At 43.1% G+C, this 17,618-nt stretch overlaps 1 protein-coding gene across 1 annotated transcript in view; it reads right to left on the bottom strand.

Moving 5' to 3' along the window:
• Positions 1–887: 887 nt before the first annotated feature.
• Positions 888–17,618, bottom strand: part of LOC306752344 (uncharacterized protein) — a gene marked incomplete at its 3' end in the record, with an annotated part of 29,910 nt that continues 13,179 nt past the window's right edge. The window contains exons 5-11 of the mRNA XM_079236095.1: positions 10,961–11,098; positions 10,382–10,524; positions 6,319–6,489; positions 6,088–6,196; positions 5,500–5,680; positions 4,008–5,238; positions 888–945 (exon numbers count right to left, since the gene is read on the bottom strand). Of these exons, the coding sequence (XP_079092221.1) occupies positions 888–945; positions 4,008–5,238; positions 5,500–5,680; positions 6,088–6,196; positions 6,319–6,489; positions 10,382–10,524; positions 10,961–11,098 (2,031 nt within the window). The remainder of the gene's footprint in view (positions 946–4,007; positions 5,239–5,499; positions 5,681–6,087; positions 6,197–6,318; positions 6,490–10,381; positions 10,525–10,960; positions 11,099–17,618) is intronic.

Here is a 17,618-nt window from a genome sequence, read left to right as displayed (position 1 = left end):
GTTTAATGTGCTATTAATGTGCCTGCTGCAGTGAAGGCAACTAAGTACATTTACTTAGCTACTTTTTCATAATTACAATCTTGAGGTATTTGTTCTTTACTTGATTAATTTCCACGATATTTTAGATGAAATATAGTACATTTTACTGCACTACATGTATTTGACAGGTATAGTTAACTGGCTACTTTGCAGATAAAGATTAAGGGTTTCATCTTCCTAACTGTTAGAGCATCAAAGAAGTAAAATTACCCAATATTTTTTTAAAGGAGCATATATTAGAGAAAAGTAAAAAAAAAGAAATATATATACAGTATATTACAAACTTTATATAAAAAGTAAAAACCAGTTCCAAACTAGTCAAATCTACCTTCATTACACATTGAAACATCAGTACTAAAAGTAAAATAAGCTATTCTTTTCTACAATGTTTATTACATTTTTTTCTACTTTTACTTTTGATACTTAAAGTACTACTATCATAATTTCACTGAAATAGGAATTTTACAGCAGGACCTTTACTTGTGGAGGGTCTTATTCCTGTATTCAGTGTTTTAGGGGTCGGAAATAGTTACTCCACTATTGACGAGTACTGTCTGGATAATTAGTACAAAGACACTGGACTAGTGAGTAGTGTTTGCTCCAAAAACTGGACAGTCTGTGTGTCTCAAGAATTTTCCAAGTATTCCCTCCCAAACTCTCCTCTCTCGACCCCCAACTTCCTGCTGTAAAGGTCAGCTGAGCTCCGCTGGCATTCCTGCTGTGTGAGAGGATGGAAAGAGAGATGAAAGGCTGTTTAGCGCCATCACACACACAGATGCCTTTATTATTTATTAATTATTATTATGGGGCGACTGCATTGTGGTGCGTTTGAGTTGTCTGCTCAAATCTCACCTGGTAAAACTGCTGAGCTCATTGCTGCAGTGGCTTACATAACAGCGACACAGACTGAGAACACAAAGGCGGGATATACGTTAGAGCTAGACAGATGTGTCTTTTGATTGGGTTTAATTTGCACTACGGCTGACCAAAAAAAGACATAGTATTTTTATATTTTGTGTATATCTTTGCTCTCTATTTTAACCTTCACTATGTTATGTATGAGATTGTAATTGTGCTTATTTGTTGGCCTGAGTCTCAGATCAAAGATTTCCATTGCCAACGACTGCTTCACTGCAACTGTTGTGCAGAGAATAATAAGGAAGAAGTCGCTTGAAGCCGACGGCTTGCATACAAATCAGGGGCCCACTCCTAAAAACATTGCTCTGTAGCGCCACTAGTGGTCACATAATACACAGAGTATCTTTCAACCTCAGACATCCCGTTCCCCACATTCTTAAAAGTGTATCTTTTTCCACCATCAGACCAGGAAACATCGAGTCATACCACAGCATGTTCCATACATTGAACCTTTTATTAGCTAGGCTCATATTTAAAGTAGAAACCACACTACAAGTTTTTTTTCCTCTTTACAAAACGTCTTATGTACACTCCAGTGCTGACAGTTAAAGATCACAGAAATGAAATAGAAAAAAAAAAGAGATAAATAAACTGTGAAAACTTGTTTTCAACCATAATTGTGTCACATTTGTACAAAAAAAAATATAGAAATTCCTGTCATGTTAAATTTGGAACATGTAAAACCCAAAAGCATAAAAAGAGCTGCAGAGCGCCTTACAACTGGCATCAAGTGCTTAAAATCACTTCGCTCTCCTCAAAGCCACGAGGGGAAGAGTTCTGTCTCTGAAATGAAGTCCTGAGAGTCAAACGCACTCAGAGAGCTGGAGTTTTAGGTTCCAGTCTCCAAGATTCTCCATGCCGGCGGTGAAACTAATCATCAGAAACACAACCCTGCTTTTAGGACATGTTCTCACCGAGCCACAGTTTGACTTTGCCAACTTACACCGCAGACATTTAGAGAGTTTTCAGCAGCTTTAGAGACCAATTTAAGGCTTTGCTCTCATTTTCCAGAGAAAACTGAAAATCTGGGACTCCTAAAACTCCCATTAAAGGACAGAACTGCTTCTCGACACGGCTCTGGACATTTAGTAGTTCACAGTTAAGGACAGGCACTGGGGAAATGTTGTGGGCTACATTAGCAAGTGGGCTCTACTCCAATGTTGATCAATGACAAAAAGAACAAAACGTTTTCCACATCAAAGTGAGATGTAAAAATCAGACATTTACCACTCTGAAAAACATATTCATAGTTGTCGCTAAAACAGAATTTCAATACTTTATTGTACTTTTTAAAAGAGGTCACTCTAGTTCCTGTTGGATAAATAAAGCATGACAGACAGGACGCTCCACACCGGAGAGAAACTGGACTTCAGTTAAATAGATAAATAGTGCTTTGGGCTTTAGGAAGGAATTCGACAGCCTACCGTCTGTGTCTTGGAGCATTTGTAATAAAAGCAATTGTATCACCGAGGTCTGAGGCCCGAATGATTGACATAATAGACTTGGAAGAACTGGAAATTGCCCCGTTGATCATGCAACATAATTAGTATCTTCAATAATATCAACTGTATTTAAACAGCAGTGGACATATCCATGTTGTACAGAGAGCTGTAATGAGTTACATTTGGGTTATTGTTCCATCAAAAGTTAACTCATGGCCAGCTCCTCGTGCAGCTGCATAGGTACTAGTATAATGCTACAGATTGAATATTTGAATTGAACTGTAATCTTGAAGGTATCTTAGATTCAGGATTGTTTTTAGGAGACCAACATAGTCGTGGATGTGTCCTGAAAGTATTCTTTCCTGAGACTCTGAAGGCCGGTCTGTTTAACAGCCTTGGCTCGGTCAGATTAGTCCTTGGCTGAACAGCAAGTGCTCCGTTTCCAACATTAGCAGACGCTGGTCCACGTCCAACAGACGTGGACCAGCTCTGCCACTGGTGCTGAGGGCTACACGTACAAAACCATCGCAATACTTTTGAGTATTTAATTTCAGGAGCATTTTTGGAAATGTGCTTATTAGTTTTTTCTCAGAGTGTTTGATGGTAAATATGAAACTACCGGCTGCTAGCTCCAGTTTTAAAAGTACCATACAAGCATGAGAGTGGAACAATAAAACACTGGGACTGATTAGAAAACATCCCATGATTCAATAGACGCTAGTGGCTTTTTGTCAATCGCTTTGAAATTAAATAAAAATACTGATATAGGGAAATGCATTTGCATTTATATTCATCAAATTATTGCAGAGCATTATTGCTCAAAATACGATATCAGGGAAACATACTGCGACATAATATATTGTTGTCGGGTGTATCCATACAATATAGTAGAGGAAATGTGGTAATATTACATCAATACAATAGTGTGTTGTATAATATCACAATTTGACCCATCATTATTCCACAAACAGTCTTGGGCACTAAGTATATGCTAGAAAAAAGCCACAAAAATGGAAGCATTAGCTGCAAGTTTCACAAAAAAGGACGTCGTCATGACCGTTTGTATATAAATATCTGACACAATAATTACTTTTTTCCTTCCTACCTCTGATAAGTCACTTGAGAAAACAGACCAGACATCTCATTCAAACCGTGAGCTTGAATATTGTCTTCTTCAAACTCAAACTGGTGCAGCCATACATGACAGAACAATCAAAACTACCAATAAATGCAATCACTTCTCAATGTTTCTGACCCACAAAGCATTCAGTACAATATAAATCAGTCCAGTCAAGAGGTCTGAGGTGAATAAAGTTTGACTCTTATAAACTACGATACTGTGTTCATACCGATACACACCGCCTTGCTCGTTATTTCCTTTTTACACTGTTTTACAACATCGCCACCAAAATAAAACCTTCTACATATACAGTCATTTAAAAACGGCATCATTATGTACAAAAACGTCTATAAAATCTGATGCTGCTCCTCTTCGTGGTTTAGGGGAGGGCGGGCTGAGGGGGAAGAGGAGGTGGAAGAGACGGAGGAGGGGGAGGCGGCGGCGAGGAGGAAGGAGGAGGCGGGTAAGGGAACGACTGAGGCTGGTACTGCGGCTGCAGCGGATACGGGCTGCTGGGTTGTGAGAGGTAAGACTGAGGGGGGAGGAAGTGGTGAGGGGACAAGTGGGGATGCTGAGGAGGGAAGAAGCTGTTGGCGAACTGGTGATGTTGAGAGAGGTGGGGAGGGAGAGGCTGGGAGCTGGTGAGGGGAGCGCTTGGTTGATGCTGGGGAGGCTGGTAGTACGCTTGAGGCTGTGCGGCGATGTTTGGCTGGTGTGGCGGATGCAAGTGAAGCTGGCTTATGTGAACCGAATGCGGTGGCGCTTGATACGAATTCAGAGGTTGGGGCTGCGCAGGGAGAGCGGGGCTGCACAGCGGATTCGGAGGGAGGTGAGAAGGCCTATGGGGAAGATGGGAGTGCGACAGGAGAGGGGAGAAGGAGGGGGGGAGCATGTGAGGAGGTGGAAGGTGCTGCGGCGCGTATTGCTGCATGTATTGCTGCACGCCTTGCCTCGCGGTGTCGTGGGGCGGATGCATCTGTGGATCCACAGACGTCCTGGCGTCCGCGCCGTGACTCCATCTCTCTTGGAGTGCTGGCGTCCATAAGTCTGTCGTCGTTCGAGCGGCTGCGTGCGTCCGCGTGTCGGCTCGCGAACCCGAAAAGGTGTGCGTTTGTACATCCACGTGTGGCGCCCGAACGTCTGACTGCGTCCGCTTGTCTGAGGGGATGTCCGAGTTCAGGCAGAGCGAGTTGTTGGGACGGTCTGGCTGAGAGGAGGAAAGCTGCCGAGAAGCCAAAGACACGCCGGGAGGAGGGAGAGGAGAGAAATGCAAATCCACCGCCGGCTTGGTACTAGTCAGGAACGATGTAGACATGAAGGAAGATGGAGAAGAGGAAGAGGAGGGATTGGGAGCAGCTGAAAAGCTTCGCAAAGGAGTAACAGCTGAAGGCGACAAAGAAGAGGACGACTTGGAGATGGGTGATTTAGGAGCTGAAGGTGGGGACTTTGTACTGGAAGACGTCATTCTGTCCAAATTATGGTGGTGGTGGTGATGATGGTGAAGGTGCTTTGATGATGCTGCTTTGGGTTTTGTGTTCTGATGAGGAGGATGAAGGGCAGGAGGGAGCGATGAAGACGATGTATTCTTGCAGAGAGGAGGCGCTGGAAGTTCTGCTTTCACCTTCGCAGGAGGTGAATCCTGCCGTTTGGGTTTTCCTCCTCCTTTTACCCGCTCCTTCTCCACCTCTTTGTCTCGAGCGCTGCTGGCGTTCGAGTCCACTGAGAGAGCGCGCTGAGACAAGACCGGTGGACGATGACCCCGTTCCTCCTTTTTGAAAGCCGGCAAAGTCCCGTTTTCTGCCACATCAACCTCCTCCTTTATCCTCTCCTTCACTCCTTTCTCACTCTTCTTTTTTCTCCTCTCCTCCTCTTTTTCCTCCACTGTTTTCATCTCCTCCTTCAACTCAACCTCCTCCTCCTCCTCCTGCTCTTCCTCCTGCTCCTCCTCCTGCTCCTCCTCCTCCTCTTGCTCCTCTCCACCGTAGTATTGTCTTAAGCGGACGTGCCATGCCAGGCTGGAGACAGACGACACGGTCTTGAACTGGTGGACCACGTTGCGAGGGATGAAATAGACGTCGTTGTGGCACAGGCGGATGCGAGCGTAGTGGATGCCCTCGCGACGCATCTGGTTCAGTTTGGCATCATCGACCCACTGGACACACTGTAAAGAGAGAGGGGGGTTTAGATCGAGGAAATGGAGACATACACTCCAAAAGTGAAGCCTCCATCTTTTGTACATCTTTTTGGCAGTACAGTAAATACATATTTTTTTGAAACAATAGTTTCGATAAAAAAAAAATTTAAAATCCTGAATCGTTACGAAGTAAACTAAACTTTCTGCACTCCAGACAAAGTTCTCTAATTTACTGCAGTTCAACTTTGCTCCACCATGTGGCAGCATCCACAGAGTCATTTTACTCAACACTTTACTCAGTATTACACAGAAAGTGTTATTAAAGTAACACTTAGGAACAACTGTTTGATTTGGGGCATAATAAAGACTACTTTACTGGAGGCATTTAATGCATAAGCTGTGCAATAACTTCTGCATGTGTGTAATGTAAAAACCTGAGACAGCGGAGGTTCGTATAGGTCCAACTGCAGCCTCTCAACTACATGAGGGAAATCACCGGCATGGAAACACACCACGTCTTTGGTCACACGAGGAGGCGCCGAGCTGAAAACAAGGGGTGAATGTGAAGGAGTACATATATCTTGGAGAGTAAGCTGCATACATACTAGAGTGTGTACAAACAGCCATCACTACCTGTACCCTCAGTGTGATCATATCTCAGTTACCTTTCTCCGGCCCGTACAGCCTTCAGCACCCCGACTGCTGCTGTGGTCTGTCGTTCAAAGCCCTGACCGATGTGATCCGCGTGGGCCCGAGTCCGATCCTCAAACAGCATCTCTCTGGGCTCGCTGGCCCTGGGCAGCGACTGCAGCAGGTTCTTCACCTCGTTGGTGGAGCTACGACGGGACAGACAAAAACACTATAAAGTGAGTAGAAGAAAAACATAAGAGCATCCACACAGTTCTAGAAAGAGATTTCGCCTGTTTCTCTTTCCCGGCTGTCTAAATAAAAAAGTAAGAAATGACTAACGGTGAGAGGGCAGCTTTGTTTATTTATTTGTTTCCTGTCTGCTGTGGCTGAATAAAAGCACCAGACTGACTCCATCTAACATAATATTCAAATATTGCCAATTAATTTAAATTTTTGTCGATCAACTAATCGATTAAGTGTTACAACAATACAGCAACCCTTATTGGGCGCTTCACAGCAAACCAGGGTTAAAACTATGAGTTCACAATTTTGAATATTAATAATAACAAATACATTTGTGTTTGAGACATTTAAAGTAAAATATTAAGCCTAAAAGCCATTTGATGGTTCTTAAATGTCAAAATGTTCTGCTTTTCTCTGATTTATCTTATTATTGTAAATGTAATACCTTTGGGTACGATGTAAATTGAGGATAACAGGTTGTTGTTTTTTAAACTAATTTCTCTAGTTGCAGTCATAGAACAGTTTTGATGGAAACACTAGTGGACATTATAAAACATCCTTCTGGTTATTCAATAAATGTGAATGTCCTAACTAAATGTTTCAGAGCCCACTTTCTGTGGAAATCTATTTAAATTCTTCCAAACACTAAACACTGGTAACAGGGAAAATGTGCTTCATGCATACAGACCGAGAAGCTGAGAGTAGAAGCGTAAAAAATTAGCCGTGTTGCCAACAATAGAAGCACTGCAGTCAGCTCACTACTGGATCAGTGACTCACACTGGAGCTGCAGTCAGAAGCGCACACACACACACACACACACACACACACACACACACACACACACACACACACACACACACACACACACACACACACACACACATACACACACACACACACACACACACACACACACACAGTGTAACAGACAGAACAGCAGCGAGGCTACCCGTGTCAAACACTTAATTGTGCATTCATTAATTCAAAGATAAGAGCAGAGAGGCAGGAGTTGGTGGAAGAAGAAGAAAGAAGCAGAGGAAAATAGTACAGCGAGTAAAGGGGAATGAAAACACACACACACACACAGCGTGTCTGAGCTGACTGCAGGCTGACAGTAATGAATGTAAAACCAGGAAAGCTGGTAAGTGAAACACTGAAAAGGGGAGACAGAAAGGGAGGAGTGCTGAACGTGCACTTCTAGGGCAATATTTAAAGTCTACCCTCTCCCTCCTCTAGATATGAGGTCCTGTCGTTCTTGCACAATGTGCGTCTGTATTGCAAGTGGGCAATATGTCTCTGCACCAAGTCGTCGAGATAGGTTCCGGTGGGATAAAGAAAGGGGGAGAGGAGGGATAAGGCAGTAAAGAACGAGTGTAACGAGGAGGGAGAAAGGAGAGACAGAGGGGGAAATGTTCTCTCACAACAAACACTGTTAAAGTCCATATTAAAGCTGCAGCACACATTCCTGGAGAGGTTGTACATCACATTTGCATTTCACACACTGAGCCGCTGCACTTGTGACATCACACTGTATAGGTTGCCTCCTGGATTATGATTGGCTTCCAGACTGGTTGTGATGTGTGTGATCACAAAATCGTGTTGGTATGTTTACGTCTTAAGAAACAGAGACGTTTTCCTTCTTGTGCGGGTGAATGTGAAAACAGCCTCCCAATTAAATATATGCAGCATATACAGCATTACAGCTTTTATTCTTTATTAATTATTAAGCTTACTCAAAATAAATGGTGACTAAAAATGGCAATTACTATTTCCAGCCTGGCAACCACTTTTAAACGTTAGTGTTGAGCCCAGACGAACATCATTCTCCACAGTGGCAGTAAAAGTCATTGTTGAGGATTGTTGGGGATTTGTCCAATACAATTTGTTATATATGTATACATTTAATTTACAATATACAAAATAGACAAAAGTAGCAAATCCTCTCGACGGAGAAGCTGGAACCAGAAAATTTAGTTTAGTCTTTAAAAATTACTCAAGTTATTAATCGATTATCAAAACAGCTGCCGATAAATTCTCTGTTGCTCAACTAATCAATTAATAGACTAATCATTTCTCTACTGAGCCGGAGGTTTGACGTCTCACTGACAGCCGCCCGGCTCACGATGGACTCCATGTGTCCGTCTGGATGCGGACAGGAGCAGCATGCTCTGCGTCAGGCGGCCTCGGTCCTGTTTGCAACGGACGCTTGCCAAGGTTGCTGCCGTTGCTCTGCAATTATTGTGAATCTCTGGAAGCACGGCGCTCTTTCACTGCAACTGTGGTTTATTTCCTCCATCTGACCGCCGTGTCGAATTCTCAGACTGAGAGTCTCAGTGCTCGACCCGTTCACTGAAACCACCAAGATTAGAGAAAGCAAGCAGCCTTCCTTCAACACAACATACAAAACAAATAACATCCTCTCTTCCAATACTTCTTCACAGTATTTCTTTCAAACAAACGTTTTTTTTGGAGTCAAATTCTGTACACACACACACACACACACACACACACACACAGCTCTGACTCAGTCTGTGCTTTCTTTAAACACACTTTCCTGAAAATAACCGCGTAGTAACTCGACAATATATCAACTTAAAGCAGGAAACAGAAGACGGAGCGAAAGAAAAAAAGAGAAAGAAGGAAGAAAATGCACTTGATTTGTAGATGTCATATTGTTTACGTATTTCATGGTGATATAGACTAAAGTGATGAGACAAGACACTGAATAGTTGAACCACCTCCCTCCCGCTCTCTCTCCCTCCATCTGTGTCTCTGTAAAAACAGATTCTTTCAGCCCCAGCTGTTACACGAGTGTTTCTGACAGCACACACAAACAAACACTTTGGAAGCCAGCCAGTCAAACACAGTGCACCAATCAATGCGTTAATGCAACTAAATGCATGTATTTATAGGCACAGACTACGGATACGGTGACTATACACTCTGTATTACTTTCCCTTTTATCCACACAGGAACGTTTGAATGAATAATAATATTTTCATGGATGAATGTATAGACAAAAAGGTTATTTTTCGAAATACCTTTTTTTGTCCAAGCAATAGTTCAAAGATATTCAGTTAATAATATAGAACAGAGAACATAACCAATAGTAATATTTTGGGATTTTTAAAATATAATTTATGATTTTAGCACAAGAATACCAATCAACAGAAATAACTGCTGCATGTGTGTGTTGTCCCGTGTTTGGCTGGCAGCCACGCGAAGTAGCGTCTGATGTCGACTCCGTTAACACAACCATGATCTCATCCGAGTGGCGAGCCACATACCGCTCACAACACACACACACACACACACACACACACACACACACACACACACACACTATAATGGCCTCGCTCACAGAAATCCTGTGTTTGTGTGCGTGTGAAACGCAGCTTATGTGTGAGCAACAATGACCCTGTGACAGACACAAACAGAGAGGGTGTAATTGCCTCATCTACAGTAAAGCTTCACGCCGTTACCACGGTTGCTGCTTCAGATGTGCGAGTGTGCTTTGTTACGTTTTTTTGCATAATCAGTCCTCGTGGACTGCGCGGCGAGTAGAGAGGCAAGCTGGCTCAATAAGGTACACACACGAAACACCAGAGACATGTAGCCAGTACAAACATTCAGAGAGACAGAAATCCCTGCTAATTCTGTCTCGTCGCAGAGCTTAAGGAGGATGACAAATATTGGCTGGCTTCACAAGTAAGTAAGTGTGTGTGTGTGTGTGTGTGTGTGTGTGTGTGTGTGTGTGTGTGTGTGTGTGTGTGTGTGTGTGTGTGGGTGTGTGGGTGCATCTGTGTGTGTGTGTGTGTTTTATTGGGATGTTCAGTAAACTGTAGTGGACTCACCGTTTTCTTTTAAAGGGGGACTTTGGTATATCAGCTACAGGTATCATCTGTTCTCCAGGTCTGACCCACAATATAGGACCATCGTCACTCTCCGTGGGATTCATCTGCCTCAGATTGGAGAACGTTCCCCACGGAAGAGTTCGCTGCAGCCAGACAGAAGAAAGAAAGAAAGAAAGAAAGAAAGATAGAAAGAAAGAAAGAAGGAAAGAAAGAGGGAGGGAGAGAGAGGAAAGCAATGCATCTTAACTGTTGGTACATCCCTCACTTTTTCAGTTAACCAAGTCAAGAATTATATTTATTCCAGAGACTCCCAAAAAGAAACCTCATGCGCAGAAATCGCACCCCCTGGCAAAACTTGTCACTGGCACCAGAGATGCTTCAGAGGGTGCTGAATCAGAGCCAAAGCCCTCGACAGATAGAGAGTGCCAGAGGATGCAAGTCTTTTGATATTCAGCATTCGACGCCACTCCTCCACATTGCATGCAGGAAATTTGAAGTGTCAACACAGAATGGCAAAGACTCCACGCACCCGTTCTGTTGCTATGTAGAATTACTGCTATTCATCCCGTCCAGACTCACCTTCAGGAATGGCGACTCCTCCAGCATGCCAAGGAATTCTGGGAAATAATCCCCGACCTCCTCGTCTACGGCTCCCACCAGGCTGATCTGTCTCATTGCCCCGGCTCTGTATGTTCCATTACTGTACGTTTTCTTCACCTGCAGCAAACGTAGCAGAAACACAGCATGAGACGACGATATCGTCATGTTACTTTCACATCACAGCGGGAATAGGAGATTGGCTACTCTGCTCAGTTCTTAAATATACATTGTAGAGGGGAATAATAAATGTATCATCCTATAATGGAGTTGCTATAGAGTCTTACTGCCCCGTTGTTGAGAGAGGGGTAACACGTCTGGTTTCATTGCCCTCCTGTGGTCCTTAATTCCTCCAATACTTTCTGAATGTAATCAAATATGTTTGATATTTTTATCAGTCACCAGGGCAGCAGTTCCCAACCTTTTCTGGCATGTGACCACTTAAACCAAAGCAATGTCTGCTTGCGGCCCCTCTTCACAGACTGCACCGGAGATGTAAAGATCATTTACTCCTCATTTTATTTGAATATTTTCTAATAATGAGGAGCAGAAATGTGTTTTTCTTTCTCATCTAGCAACCCCTCAGCAAGACTCCCTGAGAGGCTTGATACTCCACAGTTCTACGTGGCCATGTATGAGATATATTACATTTAATGGGAGGCTATTCTAAATCAACTAGCTAAGGAGGATTTGTTTGTATCTACATGATAGTATTAATGAGCGATATCAAGAGACCAACAGGTTGCAGTGTGAAGTATAAACCTTCACACAATTCAAATGTATTTAGTATTGTTTGACCAATAAAATCCAGAGGAATACAAAATAAAAAACAGACACTGACATGGAAGCTGCTCATCACTACTGGGTGTCAAAACAGAAATTGTGTGTGTGTGTGTGTGTGTGTGTGTGTGTGTGTGTGTGTGTGTGTGTGTGTGTGTGTGTGTGTGTGTGTGCGTGTGTGCGTGTGTTTTCACTTGATGTTTCTGCTCCACTGGCATGACTCAACAGACTGTTTGCTGCTCTTCCCTTGGCTGACAGAGCATAGTGTGTGTCTCCCATACATGGCCCTCAATAGTGTCTTGTGTGTGTGTGTGTGTGTGTGTGTGTGTGTGTGTGTGTGTGTGTGTGTGTGTGTGTGTGTGTGTGTGTGTGGCATGTGGCCTGCATGCTGTACTCTTGGCTGATCTGTGTGTGTGTGTGTGTGTGCCAGATCCTTGGCTGCACGCCTTTAGTGAGTCACCACTCCACAACAAGGCAGAGAAAAATAGAGAGAGAGGGTAGAGACAGGCCAGAGTGAGGAGTGCGAGGGTACACTGGAGGGAAGGAAAGAGGGACAGATGGAGAGAGGAAGAGGGAGAGAAAGTTTAGGAAGTCAAGCTGTCAAAGAGACAGAAGACAGAAAGCGAGAAACCAAAGAGCAGAGGATGGAGATAACTAAAAGGGGAGCAACGAGGGAAGCAGGTGAAAATGAAGATAATATTTTTTTGGGAATATAAAAGACAGGAGAAAAAAAGAGTTGAAGGAGAGAAGAGGACAACAGAGTAAGAGACATCAGATAAGAGGAAGTTGTTAAAGACAAAAAGGAGGGAGGCGAAGCGAGGGAGTGTGAAAATGAGGGGAAAAGGGGATGAGGGCAGGATAGACAGGAGGAGGGAGGTGAAGTAAGAGAAAAGGAGATGGAAAAGACTAAAAGGGAAGGTGCTCTGCATCTCCCAGGTGAGTCCTAAAACAGCTGCTCAGAGGCCAATCATGCAGCTCATTGTGTGTGTGTGTGTGTGTGTGTGTGTGTGTGTGTGTGTGTGTGTGTGTGTGTGTGTGTGTGTGTGTGTGTGTGTGTGTGTGCTAATGTAAACAAACAATACTGATCTTACAGTTTTGTCTTTTCTTTTTAATCATAACCAATATGTTAGATGAGACATTTTACTGTGTAAAAAAATCTAGTTAAACAATGAAATGGAAATTGAGTTGTTAGACACATCTATAACCGCGTTAATATTAGCCAGTGTCTCTCTTTATATAGTCATTGCACAGCTCTCAGTGAAACAAAGCATGAGAACATGTACTGTATACAGTATACTTGGTGGGGTAACCTCCTAAAAATAATTTCATTACACTTTACAAATAATGCATGAACTGTTTAGTGTGTACAATTTCACAAAAAAACAAAAAAAATGCCTGATGCAATTTCCCAGAGCCCATCTATAAATTCCTTGTTTTATTCATGTTTATCTAAAACACCAAGATATTTAATTGAAAGTGATGTAAACAGAGAAAAGCAGTAAATCCAGACATTTCACAAGCTGGAACCAGAAATATTTAGTTTGATAAAAGATTCAAAATGGTCAATTCGTCACCTGCTGACCGACTTAACAATTACTGGACTATTCGCTTAAGCCATAAGTATGAAGAATATTCTGTTGTTACTCAGTGGGTGAAGCTGTCCTCACTGCTGGCACACGACAAACTGAAGAGTTGGTCTCCCTAAAAGTCAGCATGTTGTCTCGTCAGCAGTAATGAGCTGTTTTTTGTATAAAAACAAAAAGAAGCTCTGCATGTTTACTTGCCAATTGGTCTAATTACATGCATCACATAACTGCCTATTGTTGTTCATCTCAGATAAATGAAGTAAATAAAACATGTTCATTGTGCATAGACCGGCCGAGCCATGTGGTGCGTTTGTTCACTTCACTTCACTGCATCTGTGCCCCGACACTGTGTGATATCCTCCTAAGATGATGCTGATGATGACTAAAGGCTTGAAATACTCACTCTCCACATGCGTAAACACAACTTGAAATAGTCTCACTGAGTCAATGACCTAGATACTGAGAGGAAAGTGTGTTTGTGTGCACACATGCATTCAAATGCTTATCGGCATGTGTGTGTTTCTCAGCCAGTGTGTGAGCATCTGTGTGTGTGTGTGTGTGTGTGTGTGTGTGTGTGTGTGTGTGTGTGTGTGTGTGTGTGCGAGCTCATATCTTCTCTTCCCGTGCATCCGTTAGTGTGTTTACCTGATGCATAATTAAACAGCAGAATAACTCCCACGTTGTTAGCAAAGGCAACAGTCTCTCACTACCACAGAAGATGCATTACATAAATTGATACAACTAACAGTCAGTGATTCCTTCACACACTCCAACACACACACGGATTGTCAATAATAAGTGACAGCAAACGGAAGGCAACAGGAAATGTGACAGACTTCCCCTGAGTGGTACTGTTCAAGACGCACCAGTACCTCCTTGCCTCCGTGTACGTGCATTTACACGCTCGATGTGTGAAAACAAATGATCAGCAACAATCAGGTTTCTGTTACTGTTAAACTGACAACAGGCTTTGTTTAAAATGGGCGACAGTGCTGCACAAACGTAAAAGACGTTGAATAAATACGAACGAGTAACAATAAAACAATACAAATCCTGCACACAAAAGATGAAAACCGAAACTAAAATGTACTGCATCTCATTTGGTATTCAAGGTTGGCAAATTTACAAGATTAAAAAGCCGACATCATTATATATAAGTATCATTAGTGTCATCTCTCCCATGCTGTCACTTCCTTCTGGCTAAAAGCAGTAAGTCTCACTCCCCGTCTTCTTCCCACTTGCTGTTTTACTGAGATTATCTCTGGTCTCCGTCAGCCTCTCCACCTCCTCTGCCTCTTTCCCTCATAATCCTCACGTCCCTGGTGGGAAGTCTATTAGATCAAGCCTCTCTCGTTCCTGGTCTCCTTTCCGTCTCTGGTGCAGCCACTGTAACCACTTGTTAATTCCATAACAAGTTTCCCTCCTCCCGTCAACACATCATTCCCTCTCTCTGGCTGAGATCATGACATCATCACACAGCTCTGTAAGTCTGTTTGTTTCTTACTCTCTTTCATCATTCTGTCTCTCTCTCTAAATCATTATGTCCACTCCGTCTCTAGAGCACTCGTCTGCATCCCAACAAAGTTATCTGCCGACTGGCGCCTTATACACGACTGCACAAACGTTTCTTACATAGGCTCTTCCTCGGCTGACCCATAGACACAGGCATGTGAATGCACAAACACAAATATTAGAACAATAATTTAATTAAAATAAAGTGGTGGTTGCTTTATACCTTCATTGGAAGTTAACAACAGTGCATGTAATTTGAAGGTCTTGGTGTATTTGTAAACAGTGTTGGAGACAGTTTGGAGGCCAAGTGCCACAGTGCAGCATCCGGGTCAGAGTAAACATACGTGTTCTGTGGAGGACGGAGCCGGAGCAGACAAACTGAAACCAATCACTTATTTGGTCGTGATGATGTTTAAACCGGAACTGTAACGTGGTAAACAGTTAATCAAGTGATGGAGCAGAACGTGTGTTTTTTCCCAAAAACTTAAGGGGATTTTCCTACAGACTCTCTGCAACGACAGCGAGGGTCGGGGCGGCGTTATCCGTGTGCGAGCGCAGTGCAGAGCTGCAGCAATTAACTAGCCAGTGGAGAACACACAGGGTCACACACACACACAGACTCGCATTGCACGCGTGGCTGGCCACATAAACTCGGATTACAACACACACACACAAAGGGAGAGTGACTACATCAGATAATAGTAGTTTGTTGCTTTATCCATCCTCTGAAAATTAGCCTGCTTGCTAGTATTTTACAAGGCCCCAAAGACCTTTACCTCTTAGGATAACATTCTGTTAATAAATCATTTCAGATCAGATCTGATACAATATTAGAGTCCATCAAAACTGGTTGAATCATATCATAGAAACCAATCAATTAGTTGAAATGTAATTCTCCATTTTGTAATATGTTTTCACATTTGTCCATCACGCGAGTTGCATACCAGTCACGTCCCTAAAGATGCCATCTGTCAGATAGATTACAGGCCATTGTTGTGAATGCGCTTGTACAGCTTTGAGTATAAACACGAGCACAATGTGAGCACAGATTAATATACAATTAAATTAATAAAACCTGCAGGCTGTTCTGTTGCCTCGTCTTATTCTGATGTCGTTAAAAAATAATGACTTAGTGGCTAACCCGGAAAGACCAAATTACCTCACTGTTGAAGCACATCATGTATTGAGTGTCGGGCTGTGCTCGTCCTGAGAAAATAGAGCGCTGTAATCTTTTATAATCCTTAGCACCGCTGAAAATGCCTTCAGTCAGGCACTGAATACAAAATACTCACGCGCAGCCTGAACGGCAGCAGAGCACCTCTGATACCTGCAGTCAAATTCTGAACACACCCGGCTCGTTATCAAGTACAAGTGCGTGGGTGATAGTGTTACACTACAGCAGCCCAAGAATAAGCAACACTTTACAGGGGAATGAATGCACGTATACAACCACACGAACATTGACAGTCGTTGACATTTTCTAAATTCTTCCCTTCTTTTCCCCTCACAAACACATTTACAGAAAGCAGCTGTCCAGTCGTTTGCAACTGGAGCAGAGAATCGAACAACAGAGCAGAAACATGAAGAGAAGAGGGATAAAAGAGAGAGCGAGTGACAGAGGGAGAGCTGAGGAGAAAGAAAGGTGAAGGGAAAATATGTGAGAGAAATCATTAATCTGTCTGTGTGAGTGTACCTGTGGTGTGTATGTATATATATCAGTGAGCATGCTCACATCTGTGTGTGTGTGTGTGTGTGTGTGTGTGTGTGTGTGTGTGTGTGTGTGTGTGTGTGTGTGTGTGTGTGTGTGTGTGTGTGTGTGTGTAGAGTCGACTGTATGTCTGCTTCCCAAGGTCACTGCTGAGAGCTAGGAGGGAGGGGGAAAAATTAACAAGACCAGTGGACAATGACGTTCGCTCTGCAAGGAACACTACTCTTAAAGGGACAGCTCAGGACATTTGCAGGAGGTTTGCAGAGAAAAGTCAATTTGGTCAATGGACAATTTCGATGTGTAATTCATTCATTATCTTGGTTCCATCAATGTGGTCACATGCGGAGATCAAAGCTGTGCTTGTTGAAGCAGAGCTGGCCGAAAGTGAAACAAACACACAGAATAACACTATGAATATTTCATAAAAAGAAAAAAGCCTGTAGGAGACCGATAGAGAATATAAACTGATCTACTCCCTGTAGTACCACACACACACACACACACACACACACACACACACACACACACACACACACACACACACACACACACACACACACACACACACACACACACACACACACACACACACACAGGTAGCTGGTGTGGCCTGCGCTCACATTGAAAAAAAGCATGCAGTATCACAATACCAAGCCACTCAGGAGGTTTGAGGCAACAAAAAGCTTTTCATTAGTGAACTACAGACGGGAGACCGCTCTAGATAAAGAGGTCTGGCTGTGTCACTTTGCTCACAGGAGACAATCCAGACACCACCTCAATGCACAAAGACACACATTTCTTGTTTTTCCAGTTGTCCTCAAAAAGGTTGTGCAGTGGGCCGAGGGGCTGGGAAAGAGGCCCCCATACTTCTGCTATAGAGAAAACAAGAAGAAATCCTTTTTGTGTTGGTCTAACAGAGCAGTCTAGTGAGAAGTCAGCTCTCAATTCAGAACTACCTTACTGGATTTCACACTCTTTTCCGTCACCGTCCAATTATGAAATTAAACTCTTTTCAGTTATTTTTTTTCTTATGGCCTCTTACTTTCTGCTTCCT

The sequence above is a fragment of the Taurulus bubalis genome (genome assembly GCF_910589615.1).
Source record: "Taurulus bubalis genome assembly, chromosome: 20".
NCBI classification, from domain to species: domain Eukaryota; kingdom Metazoa; phylum Chordata; class Actinopteri; order Perciformes; family Cottidae; genus Taurulus; species Taurulus bubalis.
Note: the sequence above shows the minus strand (reverse complement) of the source record. Positions and strands in the feature narration are given on the sequence as shown.